Source organism: Agelaius phoeniceus, chromosome 3, assembly GCF_051311805.1.
Source record: "Agelaius phoeniceus isolate bAgePho1 chromosome 3, bAgePho1.hap1, whole genome shotgun sequence".
Classification (NCBI taxonomy): domain Eukaryota; kingdom Metazoa; phylum Chordata; class Aves; order Passeriformes; family Icteridae; genus Agelaius; species Agelaius phoeniceus.
The window spans coordinates 51731205-51752531 of NC_135267.1; the positions used below are offsets into that span (position 1 = coordinate 51731205).

The 21327-nt window shown below is 33.4% G+C and overlaps 1 protein-coding gene across 6 annotated transcripts in view; it reads right to left on the reverse strand.

The window, feature by feature from the left end:
- Nucleotides 1-21327, reverse strand: part of TBC1D32 (TBC1 domain family member 32) — a 74685-nt gene that overhangs the window by 43269 nt on the left and 10089 nt on the right. For 5 of the 6 annotated variants that reach the window (XM_077175239.1, XM_077175235.1, XM_077175238.1 and 2 more), the window contains exons 7-23: nt 20838-20916; nt 20582-20682; nt 20431-20492; nt 19795-19939; nt 19018-19077; nt 17437-17536; nt 17032-17169; nt 15560-15652; nt 15170-15312; nt 14333-14457; nt 13196-13397; nt 9374-9456; nt 7569-7707; nt 6970-7057; nt 5378-5496; nt 4663-4779; nt 1105-1193 (exon numbers count right to left, since the gene is read on the reverse strand). In XM_077175239.1, coding sequence (XP_077031354.1) covers nt 1105-1193; nt 4663-4779; nt 5378-5496; nt 6970-7057; nt 7569-7707; nt 9374-9456; nt 13196-13397; nt 14333-14457; nt 15170-15312; nt 15560-15652; nt 17032-17169; nt 17437-17536; nt 19018-19077; nt 19795-19939; nt 20431-20492; nt 20582-20682; nt 20838-20916 — 1883 coding nt within the window. The remainder of the gene's footprint in view (nt 1-1104; nt 1194-4662; nt 4780-5377; nt 5497-6969; nt 7058-7568; nt 7708-9373; nt 9457-13195; nt 13398-14332; nt 14458-15169; nt 15313-15559; nt 15653-17031; nt 17170-17436; nt 17537-19017; nt 19078-19794; nt 19940-20430; nt 20493-20581; nt 20683-20837; nt 20917-21327) is intronic. The other variant, XM_077175237.1, reaches the window with a different exon arrangement.

Consider the following 21327-nt stretch of genomic DNA (forward strand, 5'->3'; position numbering starts at 1 on the left):
GCCTTGTTCCAGTGCCCAACCACCCTTTATTTTAAACTGTAAAACATCTCATTTTCTCTTGATCCTAATTAAATCAATGAAAGTTCTGTCAAGTTTTCTATGGAGTCAGTCTAATCCTAAATGAAGAACAATTTTTTTTTTTCAAATTTAATCTTAAGACTTCTTATTCCTATATAAACTAGTGATTTCCTCCAAAGCAGCATTTACAACTTCTGATTTATATGTCAAAATCATATATATCTCCCAACTCCAATCTCTGCCATTGTTCATCTCCGCTATGCTCATCCTTATCAACAAATTGTACTGTATCTTATGGTCATGCATATATAGTATGAAATAATTTAATTGTGATATTAAAGTAAAAACATAGCTGCAAAAAGCTAGGGTTCAGACCTTAATCAGTTGGGCTATATCTTGCTCAAGCAAGGTAATCAAAGTTTTCCATATTATGAAGTACAATCCAATAGGTTTTTATTTCAACTGTCAAAAATAATTATTTCCCAACAAAAACATGAATTCAAGTATTTATATAGTCATCCTTGGAAAACAGAATAAAAATGCAGAAACTAATTTCTATGTTAAAATTATAAAGCACTGAATATTACAATATATGAGAATAACAGTGTGAGCATCTTTTAAGTGTACCTTTAGGTTCTAGAAATATTTGGAACCAAATGCTACACGCCTTAAACTAGGTTTTTATGAAATAGGTGATAATTAAACAAATAGTTAAAAAACAATTATAAGTACGGAGAAAATACATAAATCAAAATGACACAAACATAGTAAAAGTAATTTTGGTATTTTGGTGTACAGTGGATGTAAAACTTGCTTTTTTACAGTCAAGTAGGCAAAATAACATGCAATTTCTATCACTGCTTCTCACATTACAATATATCAATTTACAGATAATAAGATTAGATCCATCACTGTTCTCATTTTGTAGGCCATTTTTCATTTAATCTTCTTATGGTAAAAAAAGGGGGAATTCACCATCATACATAATAAAACCCAAACAATGTTATCTTGTCAGAAGTAACACATCCATGCATATTATACCTTATTTAGTTAATGTGACCAGAGAATAAAAAACATGCACCTTACCTCAGACCAAATATATGGGATTGTTCATAATTGAATAAGGAATGAATTTTAGCTTCTGAGTTCAAAATTATAAGCCTGTCAATAATATCCTGTCAAAGGAAGAGAAATGTGGAAAACCATGTAGGCATTTATAATTTATGCACATCATAGTTTCATAGGGATATTTACTATTGAATGAAAGCTATTATTAAAACACACACTGAAATTATTTCTGTAACAGGAGGTGTTTTCCACACAAAAGTCAACAGCAAAATTGAAGGCAAAAATGGCAAAACTTTCCTAACCATGTAGCAGGTTAGAAAAAAAAAATCTATTAAAAATATAAACATACAAAAAGATCCTTGCATGTCAACTATCCTAGTTCTTCTTTAGCATTAAACCACAAAAAAAGAGTTAAATTTTTTTTCATGTTTGAAGTGTGTACATGTCTATTTTAATAAAGAGAACGGCAACTCCTTCAGTATAATAACCCTTTCTCACACTGGTTAGTACTACATGCTTCAAGACAGCCATTTAGTCTTGGTTTAACAAGGCTTGGCTCAGATGTTGAGGCTTACACCTTTCATCTTGGAGCATCTCATGTAGCAGACAATGACTTGTGGCTGTTTCCCACTTCTTCCACAAAGCCAGCCCAATTATCTTCCCCTCTGGCTCACTGCACACTCAAACTGCTTCTGAAAAAATTATTTGATTAAAAAAACTAAGGAATGAACAAAAACATTGTTCATGTTCAGTGTTGTTATCATGTCAGAGAGAGATTGCTGTGCTATGGTCACAAGAAACAGATTACAAAATCCTTATGAGCTTTATTTAATCTCGATTAAATACGAAGTTTTATTTTCTCCACATTTTAGAAGTACAGTTTCACAGACAGCAGAGGGAGTTATTATTCACCTAATTAGATCAATGAGTCATTTCATTAAGATATGAAGGTAAAGTTAAGACCCATACTTTAATGAAATTAACAAAAGCTCTGGTTTTCAACGGAGAAAAGTAAAATTCATGAGTAAAACTCACAATAGAAAAAAAACCAAAGTCTAGAACTTTTCAAATTAAACTGTCTTCATAGAATGCACCCTTTAAAATACAGTGAAAGCACACTTTTCCTATTAGATTTCTGGGGCACTGGGAGAGACAGCTTTTTCCACATAGTATATTTACAATAAAATTCTCAATTAAAAACCTCAACTTGGATCTCAAGGCTGTTCATAAAATTGATAATGCAAGCAATTGATTTGTTTGGGAATTAAGATTTTTTCAGATATCTGTGCATACAAAGAGTTAAATGCTAAGGGATATTTCTCTGGCATTATGTTCCTTCTCTCATTTATAAATCAAAGCTTGGAGCTACAAAAGAGTACAAAGAGCAGGCACAGTGAGAGGACTACTGAGAAAGGAGACTAAGCTCTGATTTGGGATTTTAGGAAGGAAGATAATGAACAAGGTCTAACACAGGATTACATGCAAAAAATGTGTGGACAGGTTTTCACTGCTCAGCTACAGAGCACATCTCAAACATTACAGGTCAGATGTCATCTACTTTGTATACCTAAGACAAACCATCTAAGATTCTCTAGAATCACTGAAGAAAATCACCTTCTCTAATGCCTTTCAAAGCTACAGGTCTAGAGGGTACCTTCCAAACTAGATTCCCCTGAATATATACACTTCAGAAACCCTCAAAGACTGGAGACAGGCAGAAAATCCTCATTTATGTGTTCCATTCTCTAAAATAATTTTACATGCCAAACACAGCAAAGAGAAATCTTACATGTATTAAGAAAAATTTCCCTAAGGGCACAAATGAAAACCTCATTAGTCTACAGTTAAAAGTTGCAAAAGTTGTTACCAACTATCACTATTATCACTTGTTATCAACTGATAATCTGTTCAATCAATGATACAGCTAATCAGATAAAAAATATAAAGTAGGTAAAAATGTTTAAATCCTGGGTATTCAAGAAATAAAGGATATACCAAAATGATTAAGTTCTGTGCATTAGCAAACATAGTTTAGCCATAAACAAGTCACATTCCGTGGCAACAGGACACAATTCAAAAGGAGAGAAAAAATAAGGCACACAAAGCAGTTAGGTCTTCCAAGCAAACCTTCCAGTGGAACAGAAGTTGCCTTTACTTTGCTTCTTGTAGTTATATCCAGTCAAAATCTTTTACCTTTTTCTTTCTGGAATCACTGCCCAAAAACATAGTCATAACAAATCTGTATCTCTTCTTAACTTCAGAAGTTTTCTGAGTACTTAGACTCAGCCATTATATGTTAAACTAACATTAGAGGATCTCACAATTTCCTTTCTGCTAACTACATAATCTTGGATGCCTATCTTGCATATCAAGGTGTAGCCTGGATGGCTAGGCCCACAAAACCCACTGCTGCACAGTAGTTAACTGAGACAAACCTCATCCAAAATATCTTTATATCCTCAGGGAACTTTGAACAATTGTATCAGTATTGGCATTTCAAGAAACCTAGAAAATTTCATAAAAATACTCAACTGCCTCTAAAGCTAAAATAACACCGGCTTTCAAAAGCTGTAAAAATCCTTCTTGAGATCTACCACAATTTGAATGCTCTCAAATACTTATGATTTTCAGCATACATCTATCTTCCTCACTCTGAGTTCCTTAAAAAACTTGGTAACTGAACAAAGCTATCCATTGCTGAACGCACCAGCATTGAGTAGATTGGAAAAATGAAATTTGTCATGCAATTTCCTCTTGAAATCCTCAAAACAGTATTGCAAAAAAGAGCCCCAAAATACCTTCCAAACCTAATATACACTATTATGATAAACTTTGTCTAAACAACTTAAAATATCACCAATCCAGAGCCTATGCTAGACAAACACTTCAACATAACAGCAATTTAAAGTACTAACTCATTAGGGAAAAAATCTGATTTTAAGTGCCACACAAGGTCACAAATTGTCTGTGCTTTGTAGATGAGAAAAAAGCCATAATTGACTGCAGTAGAATGATTGAATACAAAATAATACTAAATACAGAAATGGTGAAGCTATTTCTCTGAAGTATGTCTTAATCAGTAGCTTTCCAATTACTGATTTTTTCCTTTGTGTGAATTATGTGTCCTATTAAAAAATAGCCTGAGGTATGAGGCTTTTTTGTTTTCATTTTGTTTTGGTTTTTTCTTTTATTCTTTTTAAATCCACAGCTGGTGTGATAGAGCAATGCTGTATAAAGTACAGGTATACATATTTTCCAACATTTTCCCATATGTAACTGTATGCACATATAAACATGATTATTTATGTTACTGTTTTTCTGTGAAAAAACACAAGTCAAGAAAGATGATCTTTAAATTAGGCAACAAAATTTATATTACCTTTAAGATTTCAAAATGAAAATTTAGGTTCATATGAAGTGATATGTGCATATACTGCCCTCATGCTGTTTATAATACAAAATGCAGAAAAATTCAAAATCTTTCAATAGGAAAAGAAAAACTTACTCTTTTATAACAAAAACATTTTCTCAGGTAAGAATGTCTTCACAGAATTATTTTTCCTTCAAAATACTTACAATTATATCTGTGGGTACTTCACGGAATGAGTACATGGGTTTATTTGGTATATCTCGTTTACTCAGGAGCTCAAAAACTGCTGGGTAAGTGAGCAAGTTTACCAGAAACAAAAATGACTAGAGAAAGAAAAAAAGGAGGGACAACAGGGAATATTAATCTGTTAAGCACAACCAAGTAAGTGTTAGCAATTATTTGCAATCTATATTAACTTTGTTCTTATCCTTTACAGGCTGACCTTAACATAAATAGACCTGTGGAAAATAAGACTGCATACCTGGTAGGCATCTGTATAATCTAAAAGGGCAGTAGTGTATGAAATATCTATTACCTATCATATGGTACATAAAATTTTGAAAATTACAGTATTTCATTACCACTTAATTCTAAAATCTTGAGATAAAGAATAATCTAAAATCTAAAATTCCTGGTTTTATTACAGTAATCTGGACATAAACTGATGGCCAGCACTTAAGACTTCATTTTGCCATGATTTTTATTCATTATTTCATAGTAAATCCTTGGCATTGTGAACAGCCATGCAACATAAGAATCCTGTATCAGTCATGATTTAACTAGTGTATTATACCAATTTTGACACATGTGCTCTTCAAGAAGCAGGTATAATAAAAATTTACAGAAAGATATGTGTCTTCCTATCTGAACCGCAGCACTGTTTCTTTCCATACAAAAACATAAGTTTAAATCATTTCTCACCTTCTGACAACTTTGGTCAATAGGGTCAACTGGAGTAGATTTGGGTTGGATTATTCTCAAATCATCTTTTCCACATTCCAAAAGAGCCCATAATTCAGTTACAAGTGCCTTTATAAAGCCTAAAACAAATGTTTGTTCTAATCATGAGTTTCATGTTAGAAATATTTTACACCACAATTCTAACCAAGATTTGTAAAATTCTCTATACTCAAGACTGAAATTTCACCACACAGATTGCCTTAGGGTTACTATCGCTGCTATTCTCAATCCTTTAATCCAAACTACCTTTCTAGAGCAGTTTGCTTATGTTCAATCTACAGTCTGCACCAATGGTTTCCAAAGGCTATTACACTAGAGTAGAACTATATTCATATATCTTCTATGTAAATGAGCTTCTGACCTTCTTTAAAAAGTTAACTGCAATTGATCAAGGCTTAGCTAGTATTGTCTCTGTGGTTCTAAAAATACAGATTCACTATTACTCATAAATAAATTATAACAGACCACAGTGAAAAGGACTAGAAAAACCCCAACTTTAAGAGAAGCACTACTAGCTGAATTTAAATTGTTAAAATTTAAGATGTTAAATATTTAAATAGAATAGGAAAGAGCCCTCTAACTCTGAAATCTTCAAATGTAAGGGTTGAAAATCAATGCTGATTATTTTTGGTATATCATTTGTCTCTGATGCCAAAGGGCATAAAAGGGCCTTAAGAAGCAATTTGGCTGAAAACCTTACAACAGGACAGATGGGTAACTCCTCAGTGGATCTGCTCCCTGCTTTGTGAAAAATCCCAGAGGCATAAATAGCAACTAACTGAGAAACCAATCAGTTTCCTTGATTGGCAGAATTTGCCTGCCTTTCTGACAGTCTTTCAGTCAACACCAGCCCCTTCTAGATACTCAGAGAGACAATTTGCAACTTTTGTACCTCATGGACTTCCTTAGCAGCTTAAGACATCACCTTCATTATATTGATGGGATTCTAGTTTTAATAGAATGGCTACCTGGACTGTTGATGCTATGGTAACAGTTGGGTTATCTGAGATTGACTCTGAAGGGACTTTGTCCAAATTGACAATTCTTCTCACATCACAATCTCTTTTACATCTCATTAATGTGTAACTTCACCTATGACATTCAGGCCCTTGCAGTTCCTCACCCTTTGAGCAGTCAGTAACCATGGAAATGTACATAAAAATTACAGACATCAACAGTTATTAATGCTGATCTGCAGATCAATAAGAAGCACCTGCTTCTTATTTAAATTTATTTTTAAACAGTACAGATGTCTTCACACACAGACAGGAAATTTCTGTAAATCCAAACTAGTGAAGTAAAGATTTTGCATAATATCAGAAGGAAAAATAAAACAAACTCTAAAATTCTGCATCAAGATTAATGAATGACTTAAAAGCTTGAGAGAATTAATTTCCATCAAGAAATAATTAACAAATATTTAGGAGTTTTTGTTAATATTGTATAATTATTTTACACAGTTGATCTTTTTTTAACATCTTTCCCACTGTCTTTTTTCAAAATGAAGGACTACAGCATGCAATTACTCATAATAACATCATCCTGCAATTTACCTGAATTCTGCAGAGACACTGCAGCCATTGGTGTTGTTGCCATTTGTGTAACAATGATTCTGTTACCAAAATCTTCGTATTCATTTGTCTGTTGATAAGAAGTATAAAAGTGCAGTGTTAGTTATTCAAAAGACATGAAACTCTCAAATGATCTCTTCAATATTGATCTTTCTTACACTTGTTTACAGAATTTAATCCACTTTATGTTTAGACTTGAACAATTCATAGATATTTTCCTCTACAGACTTACCAGGGTCAGATTCCTAACCAAACATCTTTCTCAAGTATTTATAAAAATTTAAACAAAAAATACTGTGGGTGAGACATGCAATATGAGCAAATAAAACCATTAGTATCACAATGTTTTTGTACACATAGCGTAGGATGCCTTTGGCATTACTTTTTTGCACATTATCTGACTAAAACTGCACATTATCTGATTTTTTGTTTGTATTTCAAGCTTTGCCTAGCATATCTAGATTTCAACATGACCTACCAACATTGTATAAGAAAATTTGCACTTAGAAGAAAAGAAAAAAAAGTTTCTAGCATTTCAAACTTTACAGTAAAAAGTAAACTACAAGGACTGCAATGCTTACCTGTATTTTTTTTGATAAACTGTTAAACATAAAGTTCACACAGTCATTCATGGCATCTGTACTATGAAGCAGAAATAGTCCTTTGGGTGTGGTAGAAAAATTTAGCAAGGCATCTAACAGAGTCTCTTCCCATAACAAGCTGCAAGAATAACAAAATAGTAATTAAAAACTATATGTAAAATAGCATGGGAAAAAAAAAAAAGTACAATTCCTAGCTTTGAAAAACAACAGTACTTCACTCACTGTACTATATGCTTAATTTATATGTTAGATTTAAAAAAGCATTTGGGGAAAAATATAATATACCAGACTGCATTTTATGTGAACATTCAAACACAGTGTGGCAAACCTAAAGTTATGTAGGAGCACAGAAGAGAGAGATGATGTAAAGGGGAACCCAAATGAGAGAGATGATGTAAAGGGGAACCCAAAAGATATCCCTGTGATATCCCTAAACATATGTATGACTTACAGTCTGATTCTATACAGTCTTAAGATATTAACATGGCAGTTACATGTTGGCAAACAGGCACAGAATTTCTCAACAATGTAAAAACATATGAGGGACTCACATTTGAGGAGCTAAAGGTTCCTACAAGAACTTGGTATGGAATTATGAGGAAAGGTGCTATATTTACACAATAGCTTCACATAATAAGAGCAGTAAATGGAAAATCAACATTGTCCTGAATTTTCAGACTCCCAAATACTCATGTATTTCTCATCTTAATGAGTATAAACTTCTATAAAGGGACATTAAGTTTCAGTATAAAAGGAAGGACACTGTTCACTTGGTATCAGCCAAAATGCTGCCAATCTTGCTACATAATATTTTTGAAGGTATAAATATGATTCAGCAGAACAACATTTTAAATTAGCACCACATAAAAAGCATAAGATAGCTATTTTGTTCTGTGCTTTCTAACTCACATTTTCCTCTAACCAAATTCTTTAGTCAGAGAGAATCAACTATAAGTCAATTTTCCATATATCAGACACCACTCTCTAAGCCAAGGAAGTTCTCAAAGGCCAGGAAGAATTTTGTAGCTCTACTGAGACCTATGCTAGGATAGTTTCTCTACCTACCACTATCCTTTTGGCAAAAAAGACTGTCCTGGGTTTGGCTGGGATAGAGTGTGTTTTCTAAGTAGCTGGTAAAGTGCTGATTTTTGGATTTAGGACAAGAATAAGGTTGGTAACACACTGATATTTTAGTTGTTGCCAAGTAGCACTTCTCAGAGTCAAGAACTTCCCAGTTTCCCATGCTCTAGAAAATTGAGCAGGTACACAATTGAGCAGGTACACAAGTAACCATGAGAGAGCACAACCAGGAGAGCTGAGCCGAACTGGCCAAGGGGATATTCCATAGCATGGGAAGTCATGCTTAGTACATAAACTGCAGGGAGCTGGCCAGGAAGTTGGCCAAAATCACTGTTAAGAGATGAACTGGGCATCAGTCAGAGGCTAAGGAGCAATTGAGTTGTGTGTCATTTGTTTCTCTTGTGTGCTACTTCTCTCTCTACTTTTCATTACTATTAATGTTATCATTACCATTAGGAGCATTGTTATTATTAGTATTACTATATTTGACTTTTTTTAAATTATTAGACTCTTTGTATCTCAACCCTTTTTTTTTCCCAATTCCCCTCTCCATGCTATTGGGATGCAAATGGCCGTGCAGTATTTAGTTGCCAGCTGGCATCAAACTACAACAAAGACATGGGGTTGCAAGATGTTTCAATTGTAATTAAAGCAGCAGTTTGTGTTCACACTCATACATGTGTGTAAATTAAGTACCAAGTTACCTGGTTTTTGATTCTTGACTTATTGATGAAGTGGAGTCTGCATCAGTTACAGGAGTAGGTACTCTTTCTGAAAGCAAACTTGTCTGTAAAACAAAACCAAATAAACAGCTCCTTAATATTGATGCAGGACGTACCCCTGCTAGGGACCGACATGCAGTGACTCCAACATTCAGAAAGCTGAACAATTGCTTTATTAAACTATACTATACTATACTACTATACTTATTATATTCAAGAAAAAACCCATGACCGTTTTTCAGACAGTCATGATGCAGCTTTGACCTGATTGGTCAATCAGTCAAAACAACCAACACCAGTGTCCAATTAAGAAATCACTTTAGGCAAACTATCTCCATAACACATTCCATGCGCCAAACAACAGGAGCAGCAAATAGGGATAAGATTGTTTTCTCTTCTTTCTCTTAGCTTTCTCACTGCCTTCCCTAGGAGAAATCCTGGCAAGGTTGTGCCTGATGCTCTCTGAAGAGAGCTGCTGCCACACCTTAATGTTTATTTACAGCATTTTTAAACTCCAGATCTAATTCATTCTCTTGTTATATACAAAAGACAAAAAAACACAGTGCTCTGGTTACAGTCGAGTCTTTGGTACAGAATACACTATTCCTTTATATTGTTTTTATTCCAGAAAAGCTTATTTTTTTACTTCTTCCTTGGTATAAACAATTGTAAAGCTAGTACATTTTAAATTTTTTTATTAGAATTCTTAAATAAACCTCTTTATTTTCCAACTGGAGACTCCCAAATCAAAAACTGGTATTTAAAAGTAAAGAAGGAACAAAAGAAAAAATTGTAACACAGCTCTTTACTCTGTTTCTGTCACAGATAATGGAAATAACAGCCTCTGAAGTCACCATGCCAAACTTATTAATTCTGCCACTTTTTATTTTATTTATTTATAAATTATATCAATTTATCTATATTGATATGGGTGTCCTTGGAGTTACAGACATAAATATATACATATTTTTATATTCAAACATTTAAATTATATTTTAAAATAACTGGCATGAAAATGCATATTCAAAATTATTTCAGTTGTTTTATGTTTATGGGATAAAAAGCAAATTAAACCACTGAAATAAAAGTGAGAAGGTATTAATTTACTACCTTATAAATGTGATGTAAAAAATCAACAAAAGCCTATTCTATTAACTAGTCAATCATACTGGATCTGTTGTTCCCCTTTTATTATCATCTTTATAAATTCTCTCTCAGAATTTAATCAGTATCTGCTGAGACAAAAATAATTTCTTTGTCCATCAGTCTTAAAACTCCAGGAGACATGTAAAAGAAAAGGATACAAATTACCAGTCCCACCATTAAAAAACTGACACTTCAGCTTGGAAAGAATCCATCATAGTCCACTGGTTTTGCTACACTATAATGGCATGATATTTTATAAACTTCTATAAATGGCATGATATTTTATAAACTTAAATGGCATGATATTTTATAAACTTCAGGTGTTTTAAAATTGAAAAATGAAAGAAAATAGTTTTAAAAGTAGTAAGATGATGGAGTTGACTTTCCTGTAATAGTTTGTTGAGTCTTGAAGTAAAGAATATATTGATTCTACTTCAGTTTATATCTGACTACCAAAGTGAAGTGAAGAAATAGCATTTTGTAGGGTAAACTTTGTTTTCACTCAACACAATCAGTCTACTTATCTTCTACATGTCAAGACAATTTGTCTAAATTATGTTCTATACCTTAATAAGGGATTTTAACATGGAAAGAAGTCTTTTGTACAAAGTGTAAATGCTGAGTTTTTTAGAGGAAATAACTGGAAATGCCCATCAAAAGCTTTTAACACTCTGGCCTGTGATAAACATTAAATAGAGTAAGAGGCTAGTTGGAGTAAGACTGACAAGTTACACAATAGGAAAGCATCAAAAAAAAGATTGCTGAGTTACGTAAATTACAGCACGGATCAAGTGAACTAAGCTCCTTAATTCAATAAAAATCCTCAGGTTTTCAATGCAAGGAATAACATAAGTTTCAAAACCAACATTCTTTGATGAGAAACAGAATTTATAGTGATATAATTATGATTTTTAGTAATAATACATTTTATTTTCAAGACAATGTATGTATGGCTTCGTGGCAACATTAATATATGAAACAGTGAGAAATACCCTCAAACTGGTGATTTAAGTACCTTCTATTCATGTTCTCCCTTCTGGTATTTTCTGCCTTAGTTTACATTGTGACTGTATTTTTAAAATATCTCATCATAATAAAAGCATACAGTAGAAGCATACGAGAAGGAAGAAAAGCTCTTCCATTCTTTTTCCCTTGCATTCATTTTCCCTCCCACTTCCTTGCCTCCAGAAAAAAAACAAATTTAGTCTTTTGGTCCATTCTTTGTTCCAGCTTGATCTGATCCCAAAGATATAAAAAGATAGTCCCATTTTTCAGGGTAAAGTGAATAACACTGCTAGACTTTGGTTGTCCACTATGAGTCCTAATACCTACAGTTTAAATATGCTTTCAGTTAAGCTGGAAGCCAAAGTTGAAGATTTGTTTGCTACCTTTACCTAAATTGTGACATTGTTATGCTACCCTTACCTAAATTGTGCCAATGTTATTTTAATGATTCAAATGTTGGGATTTGCTTCCCTGTGAACTTTTTGAAAACTGCATTTGCAGGATCTGCCATCATTTCTCCATCTTAAGTAATTCTTTACAATACACAAGGATTTTCACACTGCATGTGACTTTTAGAACAATGGAAATAGAACTGTTGATGATGAGGGACTGGAGCATCATCATTTATGAAGCAAGGCTGAGAGAGATGGGCCTGTTCAGCCTTGAGAAGAGATGACTGAGAGGGGATCTCATCAATATCTGTCACTATCTAAAAGGAAGGTATCAAGAGGAGGGATTCAGGCTCTTCTCAGTGGTGCCAAGCAACAGAACAAGAGGCAATGGGAAGAAACTGATGCACAAAAAGTTCTACCTGAACATGAGAAAGAACTTCTTTACTGTGCAGGTGAATGAGCACTAGACCAGATTCCCCAGAGAGGTTGTGGAGTCTGCCCCACTGGAGATACTCAAGAACCCTCTGGACATAATCCTGTGCCATGTGCTATAGGATTACCCTGCTTGAGCAGGGAGGTTGGACCAGTAGACCCACTGTTGTCCCTTCCCATCTTACCCATTCTGTGATTCTGTGATAACAGAAAGCAAAATACACAGAACTGTTGGATCCAAGCTCTTTCATGTAGAAAAAACACTGGACTAGCAATCAAATTGAAGTTAAAGTACAGAATCTAAGCTTCATAACAAATTCATGTACTCAGGTAAGACAAAAACTCCTGCCTGGCACTTTTCACTATGGTCTCTAGAGAATATTTCAATGTCACCTCACTACTTAACAAATAATTGCAATCTGCTTTTTTTTCTCTCACCTGACACAAACCAGCTTAACTAAAAATTGATAAGAGCACATCTCAAGAGTATTTTCCTTCAAAATATCCCAAACCAAGAATGAAGGCAAGATCTGTGGTAGTCAGTGGTTATCATGACATCGAGGACAATGCCATTAAGGACATTAAGGACAATGAATGACAGGCCTACCAATACACCAGAAGTTCCTGTTTTAATCTTAGGTATAGAAGGTCTCAAATTAAATTTCTGCTAGGTTCACATTCAGAAGGAAAATTTGCAAGTAGAACTTAATGTTTACAACATTTTCAAGTACTATTTAACTGGTTAAAAATAATTAACCTATAAGAACAATTATTAACAAGCTGAACCTCTCACAGTAAGATTTTTTCCCAATCCAAAAGCAAAATTTACCTTTCTCCAGGCTTCTGCAATAGATTCATGCAAGCCATAAGGAATTAGCATCTGCAGGCCTTCACAAGTTCTGTACATTTGACGGCATACAAAAATGAAAGCTCCTTTAACAACTGGCATAAACTCAGATCCAGATAAAAGAGAAATGTCATCATGAAGAAGTTTCTTTGTGAACTGAACAAGTACATGAGCAGCTGTAGGACTAAAAATAAATTAATGCATTTAAAATTTTGTTTTGTAGTAAGCCTTGAAACAAATCCTCTGGCTAAACTTATTTAAAATTTTTTGGGGAAAAGAAGCTACGGAAAGAGACTATGAATCACTACAGAGGGACAAACTATGTTAGAATTTGTAACACCAGTTAGAAGAAAAGAAACTTACAGAAAGTGATGTCACCTTGGCAAATAGTTCTATGCAATGCAAAAATACATCCATTGCCTTCCACACAACCTACAGGACCATGAACTACACAGACTCTAGGTTTTATAGGAGTCCACTTGGGAAGACAACTTGGAGATTTCTCCACTTAGAAGATGTACATGCCAAACTTTTCATGACCTGCAGCTTTGCTATTTTCAAAGGCTCATCTCAGTTTTACTGCTGTTAGAAGTTTTAGCATCAGCTAAGTATATTCCACACATATGAATACACTGATCTTAAGTTAGGTACCGTGTTACACATGGTAGCTTCTTATACAAGATCTGTCTCTACTAGATGTACTGAAATGTGAATGCTACATTAAATGTATTCTTTCAATAAATTTAGTTAGTTTAAATACTTATTCTAAAATCAAACAAAGAAAATTGAAGAAGAGAGGCCTTTGGTCTGAAAAGTAACATTACAAGTATAATGGAGCTATATTCAGAGAAAGGAAAGCTCTCACATGAATTAGAAAAAGAAGAAAAACATTAAAATCTCCCTTATTACTAGTATTTCTTTACATTGTCATTTCATCTGGTTCAACACATAAATATCTCCCTCATACATTCTATAAAACATTTACTATTTTAATTTATAATCAGATATTTTACTCAAACAAAACCAAAATGTATCACGTTATAGATAAATGAAAGATGACAAAACAAGTCTCATAAGAGCAATGTAATTCATTGAAGTGCTCACTAATGCCACTCTTACCTGTCTTTGGCATTTTTTTCATTTTCTCCATAAAGAAGAAGAGAAAGACCATCTTCTGAAGCAGCAATCCTTGCCAAAATATCAGCTACATCAAGTAAAGTAGTTTCAAGGCAGTTGATATACACCTGTTTTGAAGAAGGGAAAAATAAAGAAGCTTCAAATTCAATGGTTTTGTGAAAGCTATTTTTTCAAGTCTGTCTTGGGTATGCAGAACCTGAAGGTCACCTTTCTGATGTTTTCCTAATGTCTTAAACACAGTTAACAGCTTATGTTCAAATGTCATTACACAGAAATCTTCATCACAAAGGACACTAATTCCCAATATTTTAATAATCCCTATAAAAATGTTTACAAGGAAAAAAAAAAAAGAGAAAAAAAAGTTTTCTTTTATCAATCCAGAAAATAGTAGCTTTCCATGGAGAATTATATATTTTTATTTACACTAGTTATTGAGAATACCTAACCTACAATTTGCCAACTGAATTAAAAAATAAAAAGTAGGCTGCCTTTCAAATAGAAGGTAGAGAAAATGTTCATCCATTAAATATCCAAGTGACAACAGAAGAAAGCCAAAACCAATGAAAAAAATTAAACAGTGTGTTTTTTCCCAAGGAAACAGTCTCACTACAGCATAATTTTTGCTACTATTCACAAGACTTCCATGTCAGACCAATCACAGTAACAGACTAAACTATTCAATGCACACTATGATAGTCAAGGTATAAAATGCCACAGACGTTACCATATTACGTGAGTAAATAAACCTTCTACATAGAAAATATGAATAAAGTATAATATTCTATACATGTAAAAATCATTTGGAAGATTATTACAAACCTCTGTGCCATTCAGCAAACTTTGGACAGGATGAAGCAGGGCATCTATCACTGTGTCTGTATACAAACATTCAGCAGCACATCCTGTTTGATCACAAAAAACCTGCAGAATCTCCATAACAAGACTTTCTGGAGAATAATTTTCTGGTGAACACAAGAAATATTTATTTATATTTTAACTTACACAAATATCTCTGTATGATTATGTAGTTGCTTCTGAATTATTATTAATTTTGTTAAGTCCTGATTCAATATAGCGGGAGGAAGAATGGTAAGGGTGAAAGGGAAGAGAAAAACTGCTTTAATAAGAGAGACAAAAATTGCAAAAGAAGTTATCATATGCCTCATTATAAGTAAATATATTTACGTATAAGGAAAAAAAAGCATTTACCTGTATGTGCTGCCAAAGCTGTCTTTGGGTAACTTGGAGAGGAATAAATAAGTTGAACAAATAATACCAACACATCAGTTATGGATATAGTAGCTATTAAAAAAAAAAGAAAGAAAGAAAGAAAGTACTTTGTAAATTAAAGACTAAGTTAAATTTTCCAAATAAAAAATGGATTTTGTAAATATATGTAAAGAATGCTTTGCTGTAGAGAGGAAATCAATTACGTATACGTTATAAAGCAAAGGACATACGTGTCCTTGGGACTCTGCTGAGGTATTTCATGATCACCTTATAAGACTTGATCTTGCTCTCAATTTAGCCAATTGAAATTTTGCAATGTCTTTCACTGTAACAAATGACAGCCAACATTTGGAAATACTGGCTGTAGAAAAAAAAAGCATTACCTTTCTATTAGATTAAGTGAAACAACTGGTAAAGAGAGAAGGTATCACACAACTCTTTCTCAGGTCTGGAACAAAAACAACAAATGTAGCTAAATGCAAGATAGGAAAAATTGCTCCAAGTTTATATTTAATTATGTTAATAAATCAGCCATTTTGTGAAGAAAGAGTTGCCATCTATGAAGCTGAGAAGGACACTATTAAGAAGAGAAATGGCAAGATTGTTACATTTTATAGGAAAGAAATAAGCAACCACCATCCCTGGATCTCTGCTGGATGGGTTACACTGGTAATGCATAAATGACAAAAGCACTTTATTAGTAGATATTTCTTACTCACAACTGTTCTACACTGGATCTATCAAGTCTTGGTCCTCTAACCAGAGGGACAAAAGGCAAGTCACAGAATGAGTGTCCAGTAATGTTTGGAATTATACGTTGAATTAATAGAGACACTAAAGCAATGGAATGCTACAATTACCCTCACACATTTCTGTTTGCCAGCCCTGCCCCGTGTAGACTTCTCTGTCTGTTGAAGAGCTTTTCCATCTCATTTCTTGTGTCCCTATTAACACCTCTGTTCCACAGGTATGAAACTTTTCTTCTACTTTTTTTTATCTTAATTAACAGATTAAACTCAGAGCACTTGTTTTCAATTTGCAATTAGCTTGAAATACTGATTTTTCTCTCACACCTGAAAACCAGTTTTGGCCCCTGGACATATCTCTCATCCAACCAATTACATCAAATGGTTGATGTACACCTAGAAAAAATGAATCACTTACACACTGATCCAACTGTCCTTCAACACAAAATTAATGTATTAGAAGTAAAACACACAAACAATCCATTTAACCACATCCATCAAGGAATAAAAAACTGTGTATAAATTTTCATATATAGATATATATACACACATACACCACCTTTATGAAAGTTTCCAGGCTCAGAATTGGTGAACAAAGTATTGTTCTTCAATATCCACAATATTGCAGTGAAAATATATAAATATATATCAAGAATGGATACAGTTTTTCTGAATAGGTTCCATTTTCTTCAACTCTCCCCCTACCTTTTTTATTTTTCAGCTGTACTGGAAAGAGATTCTGGCCTTCCTTATAGATCAACAATCTTCCTAGCAGGCACAGTGAATGAACAAAATAGATGTACTGCAATTCTGGTCCAGTGTAAGAAAAATCCTGCATATCACCTATAACAATAAAGCAAAAAAATTAGAACTTTACTCTTGTAGTTTACTTCACAGTACCTAGCTGCTTCCTGCAACACAAGCAGGTCATTTTGGATATAAAGACAGCTTAAGAAATTAACCACTGCTATTAGTTTTCTCTTAAAGGACAGTCATTCAACATTTGGGGAATGGAAGAGATAGAACATCTTTCTCTTGAAGTAGCATGCTCAAAAGCCTAAAGAATGGGGATGTATGCACATATAATGTGAGACATGCTAAGATACTCACTACAGTGCTGTTGAGAAAAGTCACCAACTTTGGAATTTTTATTAACTGCTGACTTGCAAAATTCAAAATAATCAAGACATTGCTGGACTGCTGCATTAATCTGTGGAAATAAACACAAAATAATAAAGTACCTGATATTTCACAATTAACTCCTTCTCTCTTGCATCCAAGTACTGTCCCTTAACACAAGAACTTAAATATCTACTTCACTTCAATGACTTAATTTTTCAGTGCTTTGGATGCATTAACCAAGAGAAGGCAAACTTTTACAGGGCTATTAAAATATATCACCATTATTAATACATTATCACACAACCAGTTCTATACACATAAGGACAGCCTATGAAAAAGAGTACAGAGAACATGGAAGAGTTTTGAGAAGTCAACAGCAATCTGTGAATGCCCTATTGTCATTACTGTGGAAGATTTTAAATTTCCACAAGTGAAAACCTTTTTCTGGAATACACTTACTATCTGTAGGTTTGGTTGCCAGGTGCTTCAGTGCTATTACTGTTCTTGGTGGTGTATCACTGTCATAGCACTATAATCTAATCAAGGTATATAAAAGTTTAAAAGTTATAAGCATTGTTGTAGCAAGGAAACACAAAGCACATTGTCCTGGTTTCAGGTGGGGCAGAATTTATTTCTTCTATTTCCTTATGATCTGAGAAGAATAATTAGATTTATTACAGCTTGGAGCTGCCAAGATTTATTCACAAGTGTAAATATGCAGGCATACACAATAAAAAAAACCTCCAACCTTAATCGGATGCTTACCCTTGCTTATAAATTAGATTAGACTACCCTGCTTATGGACTTTCTACTATAAACTCTGTTGCATGGATCATGCTTTATTCTGTCCTGTTCTATGCACACAGATAAAAAAGAAAAAGGTCTCTCATCTGTGTCCTTTCTCCATCTTAAGGTTTTATTGGTCCCATATATTTTACATTTGATTTCATTTGTATGACAAGATTTTATAAAACATAGCCAAGTCCTGTTTAAATGAATGGATCTCACATCTACAGCGGTCTTATTAAAAACAATGAAAATTCTACCCTAGTAAAGAGATCTGCCCATACAAAATATATGATAGGATTAACAACTATATTACTAAATATATTTTCCCAGTTTGATTTATCTTGCTGACTTTGAATCCTTTATGATTCAGAGAATACAATGGCAGTTTGTTTAGCCTCTTTTCAACAAAAATCCAAATTTAGCACAGTGTATTTACAGTATTTATCATGCATCATTTGTCATTTTTATGCTTTTTTGGAAATAATTCTAAATATGAATGAAACATAACAAATTAATACATTATAATCCTAAGTAAACACCTGCAATAAAATATCCGAATTCCCCTTACACAGAGCTGGCCATATATGCTTCTTTGTATTTCTCTGGGCAATCTTTTCCAATGTATCACCACCCTGACAGAAAAAGAAGTTCCTCCTAATATCTAATCTAAACCCACCCTCTTTCAGGTTCAAGCCATTACCCTGTGTTCTATCAATAAATTTTATTTACAGACTATTATTGCATATATAATCAATAAAGTATATTAATAGAAGTACTTACCAAGGATTTATATTTCCTTTCCAGAAGCCTAAATACCACTCTTCTGCTGTAATATGCATGCTTGAATGACAAAGAAGATGTAATGTGAACTACAAAGAAATGTTCTGGGTTTTAACTAAAAAGTAGAAATTATCTCTGATTCTGTTCTAGTAGAGATCCCATATACAGTACATATTCAATGAACTCCAGCTCGTGTAAGCCAGTATTATACTCAACTAGAGACATTTGTTTGCAGTACATTTATGACAAAAACCTCCTACATCATTAGAAAAAAGTGTAGCAGAACACATAGTTAAAAGAGAAAACCAATAAGTACACAAATGCTAAACTATGCATTTTGAAATTGCCAAGTAAATCCTAAATTGTAAGTTTATATATGGTAGGCCGGAAAAAGTTCTAATGTCCACTGAAATTAGCAAGTTGTGTGTAGTGTGTAATATAAATGTGGTCTTTCATGCTCATCACTTCTTCCAAACAAATACTTGCATCTTTTGGTGGCTGTCAGTCAATTCCTCCAAAGAGAGTGAGGACACAAAACACAGAAAATACTCCTAAATTTCATGAAAACAAGTAACTGAACAGAAATTGAGGTGGAGAGTAATACTGAAAAGCAGTGGACATGGAAGTCTAAAAAAAACCTGCACTTCCTTAATTACAGTTCTCAGTATAGGCTGTTATAGGACACAATAGGTCTGTGATGTCAGAACGATAACTTTTCAAAATAAATGTCTGACATGAACAAGTTATGTGTTGTTGGGTTGCAGGTTATTTGCTTACCGTCCACTTCTTAAACCACACTGCTTTGATATCTAGCAAAGCCAAGAAGTGCATTGGACTCAAGAAATCTGGAGAGGCAGGATGATTAGGCTTGTGTTTTAATGACAGAAGTGACAAGGTACTCTCCACTACTTCTTCCATATACCTTATGACACAAATAGGAAAAAATGGACAGGGAACAAAAAAATCACTGAAGTCCTTCCACCAGTAATAGTCAAGAACAATCTTCTCATAAAACCTTGTTCAGATAAATGATAAATACCAACAGCATTATCTTTAACTTGCTCTTGTATGGGCATTAATTCTTTGTAATACCACGAATAAAACTAATATGCATCTATATTCTCCTAAGTTATTACAACTTCTAAGTGCATTACCCTTACTACACTTACATCCAAATTATTTTTGTTCAGAAGTACTTAGACCACTCTAAAAGCTAAGTAAGCAGCTAAATATGACTACTCCTATGCAACTTCCCCATTTTACTTTTCCCATCCTCTACTTTTATTTCCCCTGTTGTCACTGACCAGCCACTGTGCATACTATAATCAAGCCTTTGCTAAAGTTACATGTATCCTATTTTATGTCAATAACTATTAAATTAAGCAACAGTTAAGGGTTTTGAAGGTGACATACTTTTCTGGATGTCGGATCCAGGAAGAAGGTGCTTCTTTTTGGTACTCATTTAAAAGGCGAACCTGAAAACATAATTATTAAAATTAAAAAATAATTAATGTTTCATAATGTTTCAGTACTGATAGAAAAGGTACAGAAAGTTCATTTATACCTTTTTAAGTAAACGATTTACATCTGAGTTAGATACATCCAGACCAGCTGAAATATGAAGAGAATATTCTTCAGAAAGAAAGTACAACTCCAAGTGTCGTGCTAAAAAAATAAAGAGAAACCAAACAACAAAAAATCACTTCAGCTCCATGACAACAGTGACAAAACAGACTGTCTTATACAATCTTCATTATAAAATTTAACTTTTCAAAAAGTACATAACCCATGAAGTTTGAAATGTAATTAAATGCACATACCTAAACTTGTATAGACTTCTTTTGTCATATTAAATGGAGAAGAAGAAAATGTTTTTGCATAGAACCTAAGAATTTTCTCCTAAGGGTGAAAAAAGCAAGCAATGTATTAAATAGTCACTAACTGTGTATCATAATTTCAAAATAATCAATATATAATTTATTCTTAATATTATATATTATTCATCCAGACATTTGTGCAGATGTTAAGCATGTTTTATAAAAATATAGTTTCTGCTCACAGAAATCTCCAGTTCAAAGAAAATTTTATTCAAATACTTGACGTACAGCACCCATGTGAAGCCTCACTGAGTTATAAAGTAGACCAAGGAACATTAATTTTCCATTCAGAATCAGTAACTTGTTATTATCACTTTTTAAAAGAAATTGTAGAACTCAGGTGAAAGAGAAATATATGACAGCATCTGGGCCAGCTTTCCTATTTATTTGGTAATCAGTTTAAAATTTGAAGAAGCAAAGAAGTTTAATTGAC